Below are 18445 nucleotides of genomic sequence, written 5' to 3' on the forward strand. Positions count from 1 at the left end.
ATTCTCTCTTGCCTCCAGACATTCTCTCTTGCCTCCAGGATCTGGGGTTCCTGAGGGCAGGCCTGAGCAGTAAAGACTGAAGCAAAGAAGGCATTCAGTAACTCTGCCTTCTCTGCATCCTTCGTCACCAGGGCACCCACCCCATTCAGCAAAGGGCCCACATTTTCCCTAGTCTTCCTCTTGCTACTGATGTATTTGAAGAAGCCCTTCTTGCTGTCCTTGACCTCTCTAGCCAGATTTAATTCCAAACGGGCCTTAGCCTTCCTCGTCGCATCCCTGCATACTCTCACAACATTCCTATATTCATCCCAAGTGGCCTGTCCCCCTTTCCACTTTCTGTATACTTCCTTCTTCTGCTTGAGTTTTGCCAGGAGCTCCTTGCTCATCCATGCAGGTCTCCTGCCTCCTTTGCTTGACTTCCTACTCATAGGGATGCACCGCTCTTGAGCCTGGAGGAAGTGATGTTTGAATATTAACCAGCTCACTTGAACGCCCCTTCCTTCTAAGGCCCTAACCCATGGGATTCCTCCAAGTAGGTCCCTGAAGAGGCCAAAGTTTGCTCTCCACTAAACAAATGGAAATTTAAAGGCTCATGTCTCTAAAACACAGAAAACAATTCCCATTGCATTTTAATGGCACTGTAATTTATTGGATCAGAAATGATGGATGGCAGCAGAAGGGGGCTGGGCCCAGTGCACAGGGGAGTGCAGATGCAGTGGGAGCAACAGGAGATGTACAGCTGAGGGGAGAGCCTGGCAAGCTCCCAGGATTGGTGTTGCATGGGGCTGAGGGAACAACATGATCTACAAAGACCAATTCCTTCTCACACCTTGCAGTCCCACCCTGCAGTGTAGGATTTGAAGTAGAGGCTCCTGCAAGAAACATCCAGGTGAAGAACAACAGAGCTGCAGCACTGTGCCAGCTATGCCTGTTCTACATGCTCCTGGGATGCACTGTTTTGCTTCCCAAGCAGCCCTTGCTGGTGCAGTTGCAGATTCAAGGCACAAGCAAGAGTTGCCCACAGTGCTTCAGCCCTGGGGGAAGAGGAGCACCTGGTGGAAAGACAGAGAACGAACACGAGCTTTACTGCTCCTCCCCCTCGTAATCTCCCAGCTCTGGAGAGTTTGAGCAGCACTGGGCAGTAATTGAAACCAGGCTCTTTAACACAGGTGCCAATTACTGCTTGTTAATGCAGGCAGCTGATAGATAAAGCAATCATTCAGCCCCACTAGGATGAGAAGCACAAGAGCAGAGAGGGTAGGACTACTTATGCTAGCATGGGATCTTGTAGGACAGTTCTGTGCCCTCCTGGTGCTTCAGCAAGCCCTCTTCCAGTGACACATAGGACAGGTTCCTGCACTCATGCCCTCTAGCTACATACCCCACTGCATCTCTGACCCATCCTCACTCCTCCCCTTTTCCATGACCAGTTTCCCCGCCCTTCCCAAGGGGATGCCAGCTGCCTGTTCTCCTTTTCTCTGTTCAAAGCTCCCCTTTGTTTGCCTTTGTGGGGGAGATGTGGCGGTGGGGAAGGTGGCTGATCCAGGGGGTGTGTGCTGATGATAGGTGGCTGGATTCCCAGTAAAAACCTGCTGCTCCTTAGTCTTTTATCCTCCAGGAACTGCTGACCTGGAGGGACAATGCCTTGGGGAAACCTCAGTGGGTAATGCCAAGAGGAATGATCCATCTGCGCCAGCATCAAGTAGAGGGGAAATTAGCCTTTCAGGGTAGAAAGAAGGCTGAAGCCTGTAGTCAGGCAAGTGCAAATAGGAAACACAGCACTGGGCCATGCTACCAGGGAAGCGCCATCTGCTCTGACTCCTAGCATCGTCCACCCTGTCATGGAAAATATATCAGCTGAGAGATACCGGGTTCAGCACAGCAGAACAAGATGGCATTTCTTAGTTGGAGTCACACAGGGGCCCTAGATAACTGAATGGTCACTTCAGGCCTTAAAAAAAAAAAAAAAATCTATGAAACTGTGGGCATAAGCTTCAGATGGCACTGCGTAAGGAGGCAACCCTGATGCCTGCAGGAGGCGGGGAGCTTCCCTGCATGGCATCCCCATTTGGATGGACTGCAGCAGGGGCAACCCTAGGCATTCCAGGGTCTACAAGCAGCCATGGATATCACCCAGCACCTGGGGATGGACCCAGGAATGCCAGCACTTCCCAACTTGGCCCTGCCTCTGCCTAGACCCACAACAGGCAGCACTACTACATGGGATAGCACTGGGGAGCCCCAGGGTCACCCCTGACCTTAGCAATACCTTCCTTCCCCATGATGAGGCTGGTGCAGGGAGAGATATCAAGAATATTCCCCTGAATCCCCTGCCCCCCCCCCCCACACACTCCTTCCTGGTTGCACTATCCCTGATGCCCACACTGCAGCCCAACAGACTGCTGGTGCATAACCTCCTCCCCTGGCTGCACCACTGGCTGAGGAGTGCAGCTGCAGCTCCTGATCCAAGTGTAATGGGAGAAGCGAGGCTGCTGAACACATTAGCAAAGGCAGACTTACAGCAGTGTTAGAGCTGCGAGGGGAAACCACCCCACCCTGCACATGTAGGGGTCTGAAGCTGCAACCACTGAGGGAGGCATTGGCAGGTCGAGGACACATGTCTGGAGAGAGACAAGGCACATGGGCACAACATTAGCAGGGTCAGAAGGCCCGCGCCAAGGAAGCCAAAAAACAGTGCTCTAGGGCAGGAGCCATGTTGGGTTTGCAGGATTCAATCTCCCATAAGAAACAACTTTGGAGGAGAGAGCGCTGGGCAGGAGCAGCATCCATCTGCACAGGGCATGCACAAGACAACCAGGGGTTCAGGACCTGCTGTGCATAACCCAAAGCTTGGGAGTAGTCCCTGCCTGCAGAGCTTACTAACAGGGCCAGCTTCTGTCTGCCTCACAGTCTGGACTACCTTTAGAAGAGCATCTGTCAGGCTAGTGCAGTGATAGAGCAGTGCACTGGTGCCTTGCAGTCAAGCCCTCCTGTTTCAGTCCTGGCTCCAGTGGCATCAGCCCTAACTTATCAACATCGGAAGTCCTGTCCTCCAAAACTACAATAAGTTTTTTAAACCATGCCTGCCTTTCTGTCTTCGCTTGAGGGATTCCAGCTTTCAGGATCATTAGGACTTCCAGTCCCAGCTTCTCACCACAGCCTGGTTTCTAGAGTCCAGGAACTTCATTCCTGACCTACTCAAAGCTGAGCCTCTCTACAGGTACCTGCTGGAGGAGACACCTCTACAATGCCTGTGGCAAGACAGTAGCCTGAAACACGTATCAGTGCAGAGAGAGAGCTTAGAGGGGGACCTCATAGCCATCTGTCAGTACCTACAAGGAGGTTATTGAGAAGATGGAGTCAGGCTCTTATCCACGGTGCATAGTGGGATGATGAGAGACAACAGGCATAACTTCAAACAGAAGTTCAGACCGGAGATAAGGAAAAACTTTTTCCTTATGAGGACAGTCAAGTATTGGAGCAGGGGCTCAGACAGCCAGTGCAGTCTATGTCCTTGGAGGTTTGCACAACCCAACTGGATAAAGCCCTGAGCAGCCTGGTCTGATCTTAAAGCTGACCTTGCTCTGAGCAGGTCATTGCTCCCTTCCCACCTAAATTACCCTGTGATCTCTAACTAACATAGGAGGAGAAAGGGCCTTTTAGCTTCAAAGCAACAGGGCAGGATGAGGCAAGATGTCAGCAGTCTGCACCAGCAACACAGTCCCCTCCCAACACATACTTTGCTGCCCTCCCAGACCCCACCAGTCAGGACAGTTGAACACTTACTTTCCCACCCCCATGCTTTTAGGATCCAGGAAGCTCCTGCTCGGCCAAGACCAAGCCATCTCATCCTATTATGACACTGAGAGAGAGAGAATGCCAGGCTGCAAGCAAAAAGTGTTGTGCAGCCCAGAGTATCTCAACTCCTGGAACTAGCTTCACTTTGGTCTCCCTGGGAAGTTCTACTGGCCTTCAACATCTAAAAACAAAGGAGTAGCTCCACAGACAGGGGCTCTGAAAGGACTCATCAACTTTCAGCTCCATTTGTACAGTGAATTACATCAACAAAGCAGGTGGGCCTGCCTTGAGGAGTGGGGGGACATGCTGAAACATGAGGTTAGAAAAATTGCTGGGCTGAGACCAGGAGAGCAGCTTTTAGCACGTTCACGACGATGGCTCCAATTAGTGCAATTACAGGGCTTGGCTGCATCTTCCTGACTGGGATTTTCATTAACAATCGCATGGTCAATTCTGCTATTTTTCACTGGGCAAGCAGCCAGAAGCTGGCAGCAGCCTCTGCTCCTGGCAATGTCCACAGGAAGGGCAGGGACAGACTGCTCCCCTGGGAGCACAGGCTAGCAACACAGGCCCAGCCAGGCGCTCAGAAGTCCCGGCTCCTGGCAGTGACAAGACTGCCTGGGAGAGGAGAAATGTGTCCCATAGCTACCTGTCCTGTCAGAAAAGCACAACCTTCACAGGAGGCTTAACAGTACTCAGCACAGCCGGTCCCTCAGCAGCAAATACCATCACACATAACACCACTCTCCAAAGTTCCAGACACAGCTCAGTTTTGGCTGCACCATCTTTCCTAAAGAAAAGCAAGACAAACAGCCCCCAAGTCTGTTCCCAAATCTATGACTCCCCAAGCACCTACAGGATATAGAACCTCTCAGGTTCACATGGCTCCAGAAAAAAGGAGACATCTCCATGTATTGGGTGCAAACTGGAAGCAAGAGTTCTTCAAGCATACTTGGAGTGCAGAGACTTAAGGCTGTGAACATCAAAACCTGCATACCCCAGTAATAAGGGGGGGGAGGGGGGAAAAAATACAGCCTCAGTGCAGAAGCAGGGATATAAAGACAGTTGCAAGGCTTTGCCACTGCAAAGATCACAGATGAATGTGAGCCCTCTGCAGCCCTAGGTTGGGTGGAAGCCAGCCTTCCAGCTGTCTGCACCCTCAGCTCTCCTTTCCCCACTTCACCAAGCACCAAACACATAGCAAAAGCTGCAGAGATATTCAACTGAAACAAGAAATGAAGCACAGCTTGAGGCAGCCCTACTGCTGGGTACCAAGTCCCATGTTGCTGCTCTGCCTTGCTAGTCCTGGGCATCATGGAGCCAGGCCGGCTTTCCCACTATGAGATGGAGCTGCTGTGATACTACAGTAAAGCTTACTGACCATCCTGTTCACTAGGCAGAGAACCGGGGAGTGCAGAGAGGTTTGCAGGGACACTTCCCCCTGCCCTCAGGGTGTTTACTGTGTTGAAATTTCATCAGGAAGCCAAGCATCTGTTCTTCAAGAAGAGGTGGGGGTGGGGAGAGGGGGAAGCAAAATCAGCACACATGTAAACACCTGGTCTTACAGGCAAGAACAGAGTTTGCAGGAGTGCAGCACCTCCGAGATTCATTCAGTTTTGCTTCCGTTGGTTAATTAGTTCTAACACCATCAATATTAAATCATAGCCAGCATCCTCCTCCACATTGCTCATAGAAAGACAGGAGTACAGGGAAGCAAGGGTACACACAAAGGTATGCACACACATATGTCTGCACACATGTGCATATATATTCACATGCAAATGTATACACATAACCTGCATTTATGGATGAGTCATATTTCATGTTTATGGCTGCATGTCAGACTGTCTGTGCACGTGCTTGCACAGACAGGGGAAGGCCTGCACGGTACAAGCATAAATTTGCATGTTCTTCCACACCAAGGTGCTAGCGTGTCTGTGTTGCTGCACGCACATGCAGGTCTCGCCAGCACTACAATGCTCAAGACTGGTTCCGACATGTTCAGCCTTTATACTCTCCCTTTGAGAAAGGGGGATGAACTCAACTGTGCCACACAATGCTTGACTGTAGAGAAACCTATTTCTCCCATCCTCTAAAGCAGCCCCTAACTTGGGGGCACCTCAGCAAACAGAGTCTGCATGACTAACTAGCATCACTCCTCTCAGAAGACTGCCAGTAGCAACCTGTGGCACAAACAAGGGATCTCTTGAAGGCAAGAGACCTCACAGCCCTGCGCCTGCGCACAGGGCTGGGTTAATTTTGTGCATCCAGTCCCAAGACCACTACATCAGTTCAAGTCTGAAACAGTTCCACTGAAGACAAGAGGCCTTGACCACCTCTGTACAAGGCCAAGGAGCTGCAGAGCCACCCAGGTTTATTTCCAGAGGCAAGTAGGATGCCAGTGCTACCCCCACAGCTCCCACTCCCCTCTGTCAACCCCTCTGTGCTGCCTTTCTGTCTCCTCAGTAGACCCCAACTCTCCCTCCTCATCCCTACAGTCTGCACTTCACTGCTACCACCACAAGTTTATGCCTTTTCATTTTCTCTGTACTACTGCTGCAGCACTCTCTGCCTCCTTCTGTCTCCTCCTTTGAGCCCTTTGTCCTTGCTATGTGCTTGCCTCTCTCTCCGTTTCTGATATTTTCAGGTTTTTTTTTCTTGGAGTAAGGGGTGGGTGGGAGTTCTTTTTTCTTTTCATTATATTTTAGGGCTTATTCAAGTGAGATGGACAGTGTCCAACAGAAATATAGTGCTGCTTCCCTTAACACTCTGCTGCACTCCCCCACAGCAGCACAGTCCCACTTCATCCCTCCTGAGCTCTCCCCACAACTCTGCCATACTCCCCAGAAGCCACCCTGCACCCTAGTCCTGTTCAGGACTAGCCTGCAGTCCTGCTCCTGAGCAAGATGAGATCCAAGCGCAGGGTGAGTCAGTTTGAGGACATAGCTCCAGTTTCAGCAAAAGCAAGGATGAGGCCCACCAGCTTCCTTTTTAGACCTATTTCAGGATGTGACCATAGGAGGAAGCTTGTGAAACTGTCATCTAGGACCCACTCCCTTATTTTCCAAGGATGCTGGGGAGGAGAGGCAGGCCACAAGTGAAGAGAAAGAAGCCCCACACCACACTCCAGCAGAGTTGCCTCATCTGCCATTTTCTCAACGAATTACAAAGCTTTTACCCATTGCCTCCTGCCATTTCCTGCAATGGCCCCTGCCAACGTTTGCGTTCTCACTCTGCCCACTGAGTTCCTGCACTCAGCTCACTGCTTGAACTAGCAGAGCCTGCAAGATCAGGTGTGCCTAACTGCAAGGAATAAAGATCTGCCCTAGGAGCTCCAGGGCAGAGCTGGAGTATCAAGACCTCTTCTCAGTGCTCTCAGGGAGCCAGAGTCCCAGAAAGAGGGCACTCAGGAGAGCACCAAGCCCCTCAAACTGGGGAGCACCCCCATCAGCTTCACGGTGGATCAAGCAGCAGTACCTGAGGGGGACAAAGGAAATGCTCTTTATTTCCATGAGGAATCTTAGCCCAAGACTAGGGATCCACTCTCAGTGCCCAGGGAAGCTGGGCAGCCCAACAGGGGACATGGGGATGACCATAATCAGGCACTGTTACATTCCCTCACAGAAAACAGCAACAAAACAAACTGATTACCAAATGCTAATTTACATCCAGGCTAGAGGTAGCATGAAACAAAGAGTAATATAATGTTATGTTGCACTAAAATTATTTACAGCATCACTGAGTTCATATCTGGGATTGAATGAGACACTGGTAGGATTCAAATATCCTTCTGGCACACTGTTCCTTCCTCAGCTCTACCTCATGCCTTTCCCAGACAGCTTCCACACAGACAAGAAATACAGCCATAGCCCCTACTCACTCCCTGTGGTTAAGTCAACTCTGCACCCCCACGTGCTACAAGCTCCCCTCTGCCTATCAGCAGAGACCAGGACTAGAGCAGCTGGGGCTCCCCACACAGCCAGTGCTTCCACCTTGTTTCTACAACACTGCTTGCTGGGAGAGAATACTAAAGCAGCCAAGAACAGGGTGCTCTGCCCTGCACCCTGTGACATTCTCTACTAGAAGAAGTCCTAACCAGGCATGGCCCAGAGCCAACATAGCTGAAGCCTGGTGAAGCTCTGGGGTAGAGGAGCCTTGCATGCATAGCAGTTGGGGTGAGAGCAAAAGCAGAGCAAAACAAGAAGCAGGGAAGAAAGTCAAAAAGTGGTAAGAGAGCATCCTTCACAGATAGTCTATCCCTAACTTATCACTTCTCAGAATTTAGGGAACACAAGTGCTTCTGGAAGGCTAAGAGGTGCAATTGATAGAGTAAGTTTCCCAAAAAAGACAGCTCTGCCCAACACAACAGCTGCACCTCCCTGCTTTAAAAACAGTATTTGCCTATTTCTCACAAGTACCAACACTGTTCCCCATTTTCTGTCTTCGCTATACCCCACCTCTGCATCTCCCTTATCCAAAGCCTCAAAATTTATGATGGAGAACTGATCTCACACCACTGTTCCACCCATCGCAAATTACACGTTTTCCCCCTCCTCCACCATTGTGCTCCTGCCATTGCTCAAGGAGTGAAGCAGAGCAAGCAGCCACAGTGGCTGTGGGTGAACAGAAACAAAACAATTGGATTTGGGACCAAGAACCAGCAATACTGGCATGAGGAGGAAGAGGGAGAAAGGGGCACATACACACTGTGCCTCTTCCCTTGCAAAGCTTAGGTTGTCACCAGAAGCTGTTACAAAAGCAAGATAAACCCACAAACAATAGGATCCTCTCATTTTCCTTCTATGTTTCCCAGGCAACACCTAGCACTCAACAGCAGTTTAGAGTGTAAAGTCCCCTCTGTTTGGTCAGTTAATGGCAGGAAGATGAAGAGACTTAAGCAGAGCTTCTCACAGCTTATTGGTTGGTCACCCCAGTCAGGCACCTGCAGCAGTGACATTTATATCCAACATTACACTGTATTTAAAACCAATCCTCTATGCTGGAGCTCTGCAAATCCAATGAAGGAAGTGCATTTCTGCTTCTAGTATACAGATCTGCAGCTACCCTTGCACACATGGGTGGGAGTGCACGACAGCACCATGAAGGCGGGTGTGCATGGATCTCAGCAGGAATGTTCCAGGCTACAGAAAATCATTTGGATCCAGAACTGTTGCCCAGACAAACACGTAACTGTACAGATGTTAAAAGAAGCCCTAGTAACTGTAGTAGAGAGGTCTCAGCAAACCTGCAAAATTGGTCAAGTCACACAGTACTAGACAGCACCCCAAGATGAAGATCCTTGCTTCAACCAAAGGACAGGCCATGTCTTTAATATATGGCTAGGCACATATGTTTAGCATTCCTGCTGGGTACATGGGCTTGTTAGCATTCCTGCTTCGGTGACCTGTGGAATGAGGTGCTGAAGAGCCAACAACATCTATTCTCATGTATAAGCAGGTGAAGCCCTCTTTACAGCATGCTGGGGCCTGACCATGAGCCTTCACCTTACATAGACCTGACTCTCAAGGCTAATGTGTAAACGAACCTCTGCTTGTCATACAATTTCTGATCTAGCTGTTCAAATAGAGGCTAAAGGAACAGAGGTTCAGTGCTTAAGTCATATGCAAGATGGCCTGAAGAACATGCTTCTGGCACAGCCCTCAGGGCTCAAGAAGAAATTGCATTCTCCAACTATGCCCACACAGGGTTTGTACCTTCCCTCTCTGATGAGGTATCATACTATGCCTCAAACAAGTCCTGAGCATCCTGTGAAACATATACCCCTTCCTACCTTCCTCTAGCAAACCTGACCAGATTTAGATCTTGTGGTTCTAACATTTGGGAGCTGTTCTAATATTTTGGAGCTGTGGCCAGCAGGGAACATGCTATTCCAAACAACCTTCTAAAATCAATGTGCCATTTAATCTGAACAGTAGGAGTAATCCTAGCATATAACAGACAAAAAAGGACTTTTAAACTCCCACAGGTATGCAGGAAGGTGCCACTTCTTCAGGTTGCGCAGCAGGGTATCTGTTCCCAGATTTTCCTATCAGAAGTTTTTAGAGTCTAAATGTCCTTTGGATACATTCATTCTAACTTTTGTGTCTTTGCCAGTTTTGCAGGAATGGCTCTTCACAGATAGTTCCTCGTATTCTATCCCTTGCAGCCAAGAAGTTTCTCATGAGATGTTTGGTACAGACTATCTAACCTTTCTACTTTCTTTTCCCCAAACATCTGCTACTGAACTCAGCACCTACATCTAGAAATTAACCTGGTACTCAACATCATTAATTGATACACATCCCCCCATATCAGTTAAAATATCCATAAATACAGAAACTTTAGTTGCTGGGTTTTTCCTCCAAAAATCATCTAGAGTAGGTAGATCAGATTGTCAGCACATGTTCTCTCTCCTTTATTTTTATGGAGAGAATCCAGAAACCAATCCTCAAGAAGAAAGAACCCCTCCCTCCACCCCATATTGTTATATTTCAATTATTTTAAAGCAAATCATAACTTATAATCCTGACTGTAAGTGCAAAGGCAACTGAAGTTCCTGCCCCAGCTAGCTCTCAAACTCCACCCACACACAGTAGAATGAAAAGGTAAAGTAAAAGGTGGAACTAAAAGGAACAGAAGCACCTCTGCAATTCAGAAACCCTCAGTGCATTCTTTCCTGGGATCCCTAAGTCCCATCACCTCTGCTCCATAAGCCTGTGGCAGAAGAATCTACCATGCTGAAAAGAAGTATTAAACATGACTATTGGTACCCGCTGGGCTGGTGTAGCACTTTCATTTTATATATGTTGCAGCAGGAGTAAAAGGAATATTAGGAGCACAGCTAGCTGTTCAGCCATGTCATTTCTTGGGCCTGGGACACAGTGGGTGCTTGGTCAGAAAGAACCACATTTACACACAGTCTAATTAACACGGGATTTGTTTGACACTGGGTCTACTCCAGTCCTGACTTTCCTGTTGAATTTTGGGGATAAAGAAAGAGTTCCAGGCAAAACCTTCAGGTTAGTGACAGTACTGCTATTGCCAAAAGTCCTGCCAGACAAGATCTTTTAAAGAAGAGGTCCCCACGGGAACAACTAGGTGCTTACTGGGAGCTAGGGAGCAACTTCCTTCCTGCACTACTGGAGCAGAGGAAACCAGATGTTAGGGGGAGGGAGGGAGAGAGAAGAAAGGCAAAAAAGGATCCTGCCTGTTCTGCACACAAGTAGTCATAGCATAGTCAGCTCTACGCCAAGGAAGTTCCTGCAGAGAATTGCACAGGGAAAAGTAATATAAAGTCTGCAGAACAGCAACTCTTTCCCAGAAGCAGATGACCTTGTGGATCATAGTCTCAGAAAGAAATCCTTCAGGGACCACCTTCATCAATTCCCATTCAGCTACAGAGCAAAAAACCTTTCCAGCCTAGCACTGCAGACCAGCTTGAGCTGGATCAGGGCCTCCTTGCTGTGTGCTGGTCACAGAAACAGGTGCAGAATATGCCCTGCCTTGAACTCTGCTCCTTGCACCACAAGATCCTTGCCTGGTTTTATAAGGTTGGAGGCAGACTTTCCCCCAGTGAAGCTCAAGGAGTAATTAATTATTATCACTGAGCTCCTCATAAGGGCTTTTTAATTCATGGGCAGGAATAGGATAGAGATCCTCAGCCATTCCAAGCTGGGTACTAGAAGAATTAGAACAGGATTCCTTTCCAGAGCAGAAGAGTGATGCTCAGTTATTCCCACAAGCAAACTGGGCTACCTGTACCACGTGCTGTGGTAGAATCATGAAGCAGTAGACGCTTTTGTGTTTCTCTTTCCAGGTTTTTCTTATCTTTTTCTCTGAAGAGGAGTAAATTTTACTGAACAAGAAAATAGATGGCTACCAAGCCTCACCAGAAACAACTTTCCAGGGAAGGGTGCAGCACTAACTGCTCATCTCAAAAGCCATTCTTAGCCCTGCCTCTCCACTGAATGATAGTGTCACATCTGAGTACAAAGAGTTGTGTCTAGATCAGAAACGCAAAGGGCAGACACTACCACCTAGGGCATCTCCTCTGTCTTAAAGAAGGAATGATTCTGGAAACAGACTACAAGGCTCTGCAGTTCACAAGAAGCACATACATTGGCACAGTCAAATTTCACCTTCAAGCACAGTACACGGTGCAAAACCTTGACTGTGAACAAAGCCACCATTACCTTAGATTTGCAGGGACCTGAAATTCCAATCTAAGAACTATGCAGCAGAAGGATGCCCAAGATTCAGTTCTAGGACAGTGACAAGTGAAATGCAAAGAGCAGCTGCAGCATTGCTAAACACAGATCACCCACAGAAAGCATCACTGCCCCACATGAAGTACAATATTTAGTTTTTCACCAGAACAGATAGGACTTACACCTATCAGTAGGGCAAAGAGGATGAATCCTGCTGGAAGCATCATGAGTCCTAGCTATTAGAAAATCTAGCTAGGTAGACTCTGCTGGCAGCTCTGCAAACTGGCATGAAAGCAGGTCACAGAACAAGCCATTCTCAGCTCCAGGCAACATCCCACTCGATGCACAGAATCCCTCGCTGTGCCAGCCTAGCCAGGAACTGCTGGTTCAGTAGCTTTAAGTGGGGTAGTTGCACCACCTGCTGTCTGTTCCAAAGAAAGCTGCCAGCATCTATTAGAACACAATTAAAGATGATCAGTATTGACAAAAAATTTTTCCTCAGAACCACATTTTTTTGCAGTACCTGCTCTTGACTAAAGTCACCAAGAAAGATTCTTTGTATCTGAAAATTGCAAAGCAAGATCAGGAGAGGGACTTGGTCCAAACACTCAAAATGATTCAGCTTCTCAAACAGAACACAAGAAATTCAGTTTAATGCCCAGTTCCTTTAAGGAGAGAGATCTCACTGTTATCCCTTTGGAAAGCTCCCAAATTTCTCCCCTGGCCACCTCCTAAAACTGCAAAAGCCAACACGGAACAAAACTTCTGAAGAGGCCAAAACATTGCCAGACAAGAAAACAGCCACGTTCTCAACCACACTTTTGGCTTAGCAGGAAGCAAACAGCTGTGTCATAAATTCTACACCCTTCCACTTTCCTAGTGGCACGCACTGGGAGTTGCAGCACTAACTGACCCAATCCAATAGGACAAAGAGATCAGATTCCTACAGGAAGCCACAATACTAAAAGTTTTCTGAGGATATGGGGTCTTAGAGATGTATAAAAGCAAACGAGTCAGTCTGCTCTCTTGGCTGGCACAAATACAGCAGGCTGCAAAAGAAGATCCTCTTAATACTAGAGATCAAGGATCCTGATCGTAGGCAAATATTGTGTGTGCCAGGCCTCAGAAACAATTGGGCATGCAGTAGCAAGGCCAGTGTGAATCTAAAAGGTAGTAAAGTTCAGAAGAATGACCTCTACTTGCTGAAGCATAGTTATACAATGTACAGACAGAAGGGCATCAGAAAACCATTTTATTAAAACAAAACAAAAAAACCCACCCACTCACATACTTTCTGCTAAGGTTATTCCTCAAGCAATACCTCCTGTGATGTTGCTCTCTCCCCTGGGCCTGCTGGGCCAGCGGTACTCACATCTCCCTGTTCTTCCCCCATCATCACTCCACTATGTCCAATTGGTCCAAAATACCAGCAGACACTTACTTCTCACCTTATCATCCACACAGAACACAGGTTACCAGGGTCAAAGGCTCTTCTTCCTATTGGGGCAAGTCTTGCATTTATATATGATCATCTGCTCCCACTTGGCAGAACCATAAGGAAAGTGTAGGAAGACATATCTACCTTCCCCCTTGGTAGCCAAAGTCTAAACAACAGTAAAATGATCCCTGAACCACTCAACCTGCAGTTCAGACATGCCCATGCTCACTCTACAGTTCATAACTTTCACTCTCACTATGCAGTCTTCAGGATTCCCCAGTGAGTTTTCTATAGCATTCCCCAATCCCACCACTCCATTCTACTTCCACAGATCCAGGGCTTGTATTCCAAGTTCACTCTCTGGGAGAGGGGCACTGCCCATTTCATGCGCAGCCTCCACAGACCCACAGAGTAGTAGAACAGCAGGACTCTCACCAGGCCCTGGATCTCCTTTGGGAAGTCATGGACAGAGACTCTTGGACCTTCCTCCTAGATAGATGTCAGGTAGGTCCAGTAAGGACACAGAGCAGGGGACGCTGTGCTTCAGGCTCAGTCAGTGTTGCTGTGCAGTTCCAACATCCTCTTCCTCCTCCTCCTCCTCCCCACATTCAGTGTGTCGCAGCAGCAGCTCCAGGTCAGGGTTGGAGCTGGCCTCTTTATGTAGCTTCAGTGCTTTTTCACCTGCGTGCAGATAGTCCATTTAGTGACTAACTCACTAGAATATCCATCAAATCTGACGTTGGCAAGGAGCTGGGACCAGACTCAGCTCCCACTGAAACTACAGGAATGACTACAGAGGAACAGAAAGGGATTTAAAACAGAATCACCTTTTGAATTGATGGCTTTGAGAATGACATGCAGGGAGATTCCTGAAAGACAGACAGCAAAGCCCAGCCAATTCAAGAGACTGAGGTGGTCTCCCAGCACACGCGTGGCAAGGAGTAAAATGCAGATTTCCTGTGGAAAGAAAAAACATGAGAGGTGGCAGGGCAGGACCTGATGGGGCAGGCACAATATATTTTACAGCTCAGGCCAATATCAAGATGCCAAGCTGCTAATTTCCCTCAGCATATTTCTCAGTGTGGAGAGTTCTAAAAACAGATTCAAGAAACAGAACAAACTGCCAAACTCTAGGATCAGGGATTTTAAGTCTTTTGACTGCATAGCTTGGCTACACAGGAATTCTGCGACTTCCAGACCAAGGATGACAAGTTTTGCATGTCATCATTCAGCTCAAAAGTACATGCACTAGACTCTTCAAAGGAGTGGAGAACGTGCCATACAAGGTCAAATGAGTTACCTCAAACCAGTGGTTTGTCCTTAACCAGGTCCAATGCAAGAGAATGCCCTTCTTACCCGCCTTCCCTCCCACAGCATTCATCAGTCATGAGGCCCATGTATTTGAGCCTCTCCTAGAGCCCAACAAACTTTGGACCTTAATGGTACTTCCTGTAAAGCAGCCATTAGCCTCTGCCCCTTGCTGTTAGGGTAGCAGGGACCATAGGGACTTCACTGCAGAGACTGCAAGGCAAAGCAGCAAGCTCCTGTGCAAGAACGGAAATAAGAGGAGATCATTTCTAGGGCTGTAAGAAAGTCCCCACCACCCAAGGGCCATTAGAGATGTCACAATACTTGCCTTCTGGTGTTAGCACTGGAACCATGCCTTACCTTAAAAATGCCAGCAATAGAAAGGGTGAGGCTAGATGTTCTGGAAACCAAGAGGAACTCAGAAAAACCTAGTCCAAAGGCAAGAATTCCACCCAAGAACAACTTTCCTATCAGAGAGAACAGCACTCCTGCTTCGTGGAAACGGAAGAGCTTCTCTGATACAGATAAAGGCAGGCCTACGGAACAAGAAAGTGAGCAGTAGAGTACCTTTGCCAACACCCAGGATGCCCCACAACAAGATAGGGGTAGGCTGCTCACATCCCACTATCAGGAGGATGTTGAGCCAGTTCTTTAAGCCCTTATTTTCAGAAGTATGCCATGCTACTATTCCTGTATACTCTTTAATATTTTGCCAATACAAAGGCTATCTTAGTCGTTTTAACTCAAGGTCTCTAACTACTTCATAAAATTTGTAGCTGTTCACTTATCTTCGTGAATCATCTCGGACAACAAACTGCTGAGCAATTTCCCCAACCGTTCCAAAAAGCTGCCCTTGCTTTCACTAATTAACTCACGCACCCTCAAACACAGCAAAGAGAGGGAAGAGCCCCAGGAACATGAGCGGCTGCAGGTGAAACATGGTATCAATGGGGTTCTGGAGCCCTGAAAGAGGAGAATCAGTAACAGAACAGGTAGCAACAAGCCAGGGACAGCATAGCTCCTGGAGCCTTTACAAGTGCTACTTTTAGACATATACCTTATTTGTAATGCCCATCCCTATGTTGCTGCAGAGGCCAAGCCACTTTCACTGCCTGTCAACAAACAACGCTGTCCCAAGTTTTGAACACCATTCTTTACACAGGAAGTTTTATATCTGCAGCAAGGCTACCACCTCCTCATTCCCCTCCCCACTGCCAGCACCATCACCCACTTCCTAACTCCCTACATACCCAGTTCAGCCTTCTGCATAAGTATCTGCGTGAGAGTCCAGCGAATACCCCCAAGGAAAGAAGCACACAGCACCAGCATGAACCCCTGTGTGTTGAACTGCGTGGACTTGTAGGTGAACATGAAGAGCCCCCCAGCGATGAGCAGAACCACCAGCACCAATGCCACCCTCTGGGTGAGAGCAAACACAAAGTCACTACAGAGACTCCTGGAGCTGAACAAAGACAGACACTTCCTCTCCTTCAGATCCATCCACACATCTGCATTCCTCTTCCATTTATATATTTCTCTGTACTGTACAGCATATTTTCCTGGGCCTGACCCTCTGCCTCCCTAAAGCATTGCATGGGACCCTTACCACTTCCTCCAGTTTGAAGAGTAGTGAAAAGAGCAAGATGAAGAGAACGGCAGAGGATTTGGTCATCGTGTAGCTGTAAGGACCAAAACACAGTCAGTCTTCTCCACTGCAGTCCTTCCCAGTAAACCACTATTAGGAACTAGACCACCCAGTTTTATGTTGCTACTGACAAACTATCATTGTCCCCTGCATGCCAATCCCACTAGGCCATGTGCCCATCCAGGAAACTGACCCTGACAAAGCACTTTCCAAACTCCACCAGAGGAATCCCAGGGAGGTTGGGATTTGTACTCACAGGGAGACAGTGACGTATAGGAAGCTCCAATTACTCAGCCCAATATCCAAGGAAGTTGACAAAGCTAAGGAAGCAAAGAAAAAAATCCTGAAGTTAACCTTCTTCCACAGCATAAAAAACCCCCTGCTACTTGATCAGGAACATGGAGAGAAGAGCAGACCTAGAAAACAACTACTTTCCTCAGGTGAACTTTTCTATGCCAACACAACCCAGATATTCTCAGCTCTTTATATTTCTATCCTGTTCCCTGTGATGAAAGTAGGGTCCAACACCATGCCAACAGAATACATACTACACACAAGCCCAGAAACAACTCTTGTCCTCCCTGTGATTGAAAGCCATCATAGATTTGCAATATTTAAAGTATTTTTGAATATATCAGAGTGTGATGGCTCGTAAGTAAGAAGGCCACTGCAAGAAGTGCAAAGAGGCAAGTCTGGCAACAAACCTGATTACAGATCCCTAATCCTGGTCCAGCTCTTGTTACAGTCTATTTTCCCTTGTACGAAGGCGACCAAACCAGGATAACATACTACCAAGAACTGCTGAGGTAAGTAGATGGTGTTCTGTATTCTGAGCATGAGCTTCACTTGTTGGTCTCAGCTACTGCAGTTCTGTGTATCATATATCATGAATTTACAAGTCATAAAGACCAAGAAGCTCCCACCAGAAAAAACTACTGAAATAATATAAATGCATAACTTAATATCAACATTACAGAGAAGAAATATCCCGCAGAGATAACTTATGGAGATATTCCACAATGCTCTCATTGTACTTTCACACGCATTTCACTGACTCCTTCAGAAAAATTTGTTCAGTTCAGCCTCTATATGTTTTAACTAGTTTTGTCACAACTGATAAGCCTAGCATATCTAAAGCTTAAAGTAAACAGCTGAGTCTAGACCATGGTTATTGAAATGCACAGGACACGTCAGCAGTGCAAGACAGCTGTGCAAGCCATACTCACGGCCTCCCCCCGGCTCACACCTGCGCCGAGGGATGCAGCAGACACCCCGCTTGCTCCGGGCGCTGCGACGCCCGGGCGCAGAGCGCCCCAGGACCCCCAGCCTGAGCGCCGCAAGCGAACGCGGCTCTCCAGGAGGCCCGAGAGGCCGCCCAAGCGTGACAACCGCCTGGGCGCCGTCGAGCAAACGCTCAGCGCTTCGCTCCTGCTCCTCCACCCCGCAGGGGCGCCGCCGCCCTCCCCGGCCCCGGCCCCCCCCTCCGCCCCGTCCGCGCCCGGCGCCGCCCGTACCTGTGGGCGCCGCCCGGCGGAGGTAGTCGGACCAGGAGAGCTCGGCCCGCGGCCGCCCTGTGCAGCAGCGCGCCAGGGCGCGGGCCAGCGCCGACAGCCCGAAGATGACCAGGAGATGCAGCAGGGTCATGAAGAGCGGGAAGCGGAAGCTCTGCGGGAACCGACAGCCGCCCGTCACTACCGCGGCCGCGCGCCGCCCGCCCCCGCCGCCGCCGCCCCCTCACCTTCATGAGCCACTTGTTGTAGAAGGTGATGCCGATGGAGAAGCCGTAGTAGAGCAGCACCAGCGCCGCCGCCAGCGCCGCCCGCCCCAGCGCCGCCATGCTGGCCCCGCCGGCACCGGCTCCGCCGCGCCGCCCCGCGCCGCCGACGTGGCCCCGTCGGGACCGGCCCCGCCGCGCCGTCCCGTCCCGCCCCGCGCCGCCGACGTGGCCGCGCCGCGCCGCGCTGCCGACGTGGCCCCGCCGGGGGCGGCGCCAGGCCCGTTAGAAGGCGGCGCCGGAGCCCCCGCCCCGCGCCGCCGAGTCCGCGCTAG

At 49.1% G+C, this 18445-nt stretch overlaps 1 protein-coding gene across 9 annotated transcripts in view; it reads right to left on the reverse strand.

Moving 5' to 3' along the window:
* SLC35C2 (solute carrier family 35 member C2) overlaps positions 1 to 18266 on the reverse strand; it is a 32474-nt gene extending 14208 nt beyond the window's left edge. For 3 of the 9 annotated variants that reach the window (XR_010886027.1, XR_010886026.1, XR_010886030.1), the window contains exons 1-9: positions 18135 to 18266; positions 17911 to 18061; positions 16653 to 16716; positions 16358 to 16430; positions 16002 to 16170; positions 15631 to 15714; positions 15112 to 15287; positions 14271 to 14400; positions 13879 to 14124 (exon numbers count right to left, since the gene is read on the reverse strand). Coding sequence is in view for 3 of the 9 variants with exons in the window: in XM_067307862.1 (XP_067163963.1) it covers positions 13997 to 14124; positions 14271 to 14400; positions 15112 to 15287; positions 15631 to 15714; positions 16002 to 16170; positions 16358 to 16430; positions 16653 to 16716; positions 17911 to 18061; positions 18135 to 18233 (1074 nt within the window). In the remaining 6 variants the exon portion in view is untranslated. Of the gene's footprint in view, positions 1 to 133; positions 1053 to 2520; positions 2622 to 12339; positions 12456 to 13240; positions 14125 to 14266; positions 14401 to 14878; positions 14988 to 15111; positions 15288 to 15630; positions 15715 to 16001; positions 16171 to 16357; positions 16431 to 16652; positions 16717 to 17910; positions 18062 to 18134 lie in introns of those variants that run through there. The other 6 variants (XR_010886025.1, XR_010886028.1, XR_010886029.1 and 3 more) reach the window with 6 other exon arrangements.
* Between the last annotated feature and the right edge of the window lie 179 nt (positions 18267 to 18445).

This window comes from Apteryx mantelli, chromosome 18, assembly GCF_036417845.1.
Source record: "Apteryx mantelli isolate bAptMan1 chromosome 18, bAptMan1.hap1, whole genome shotgun sequence".
NCBI classification, from domain to species: domain Eukaryota; kingdom Metazoa; phylum Chordata; class Aves; order Apterygiformes; family Apterygidae; genus Apteryx; species Apteryx mantelli.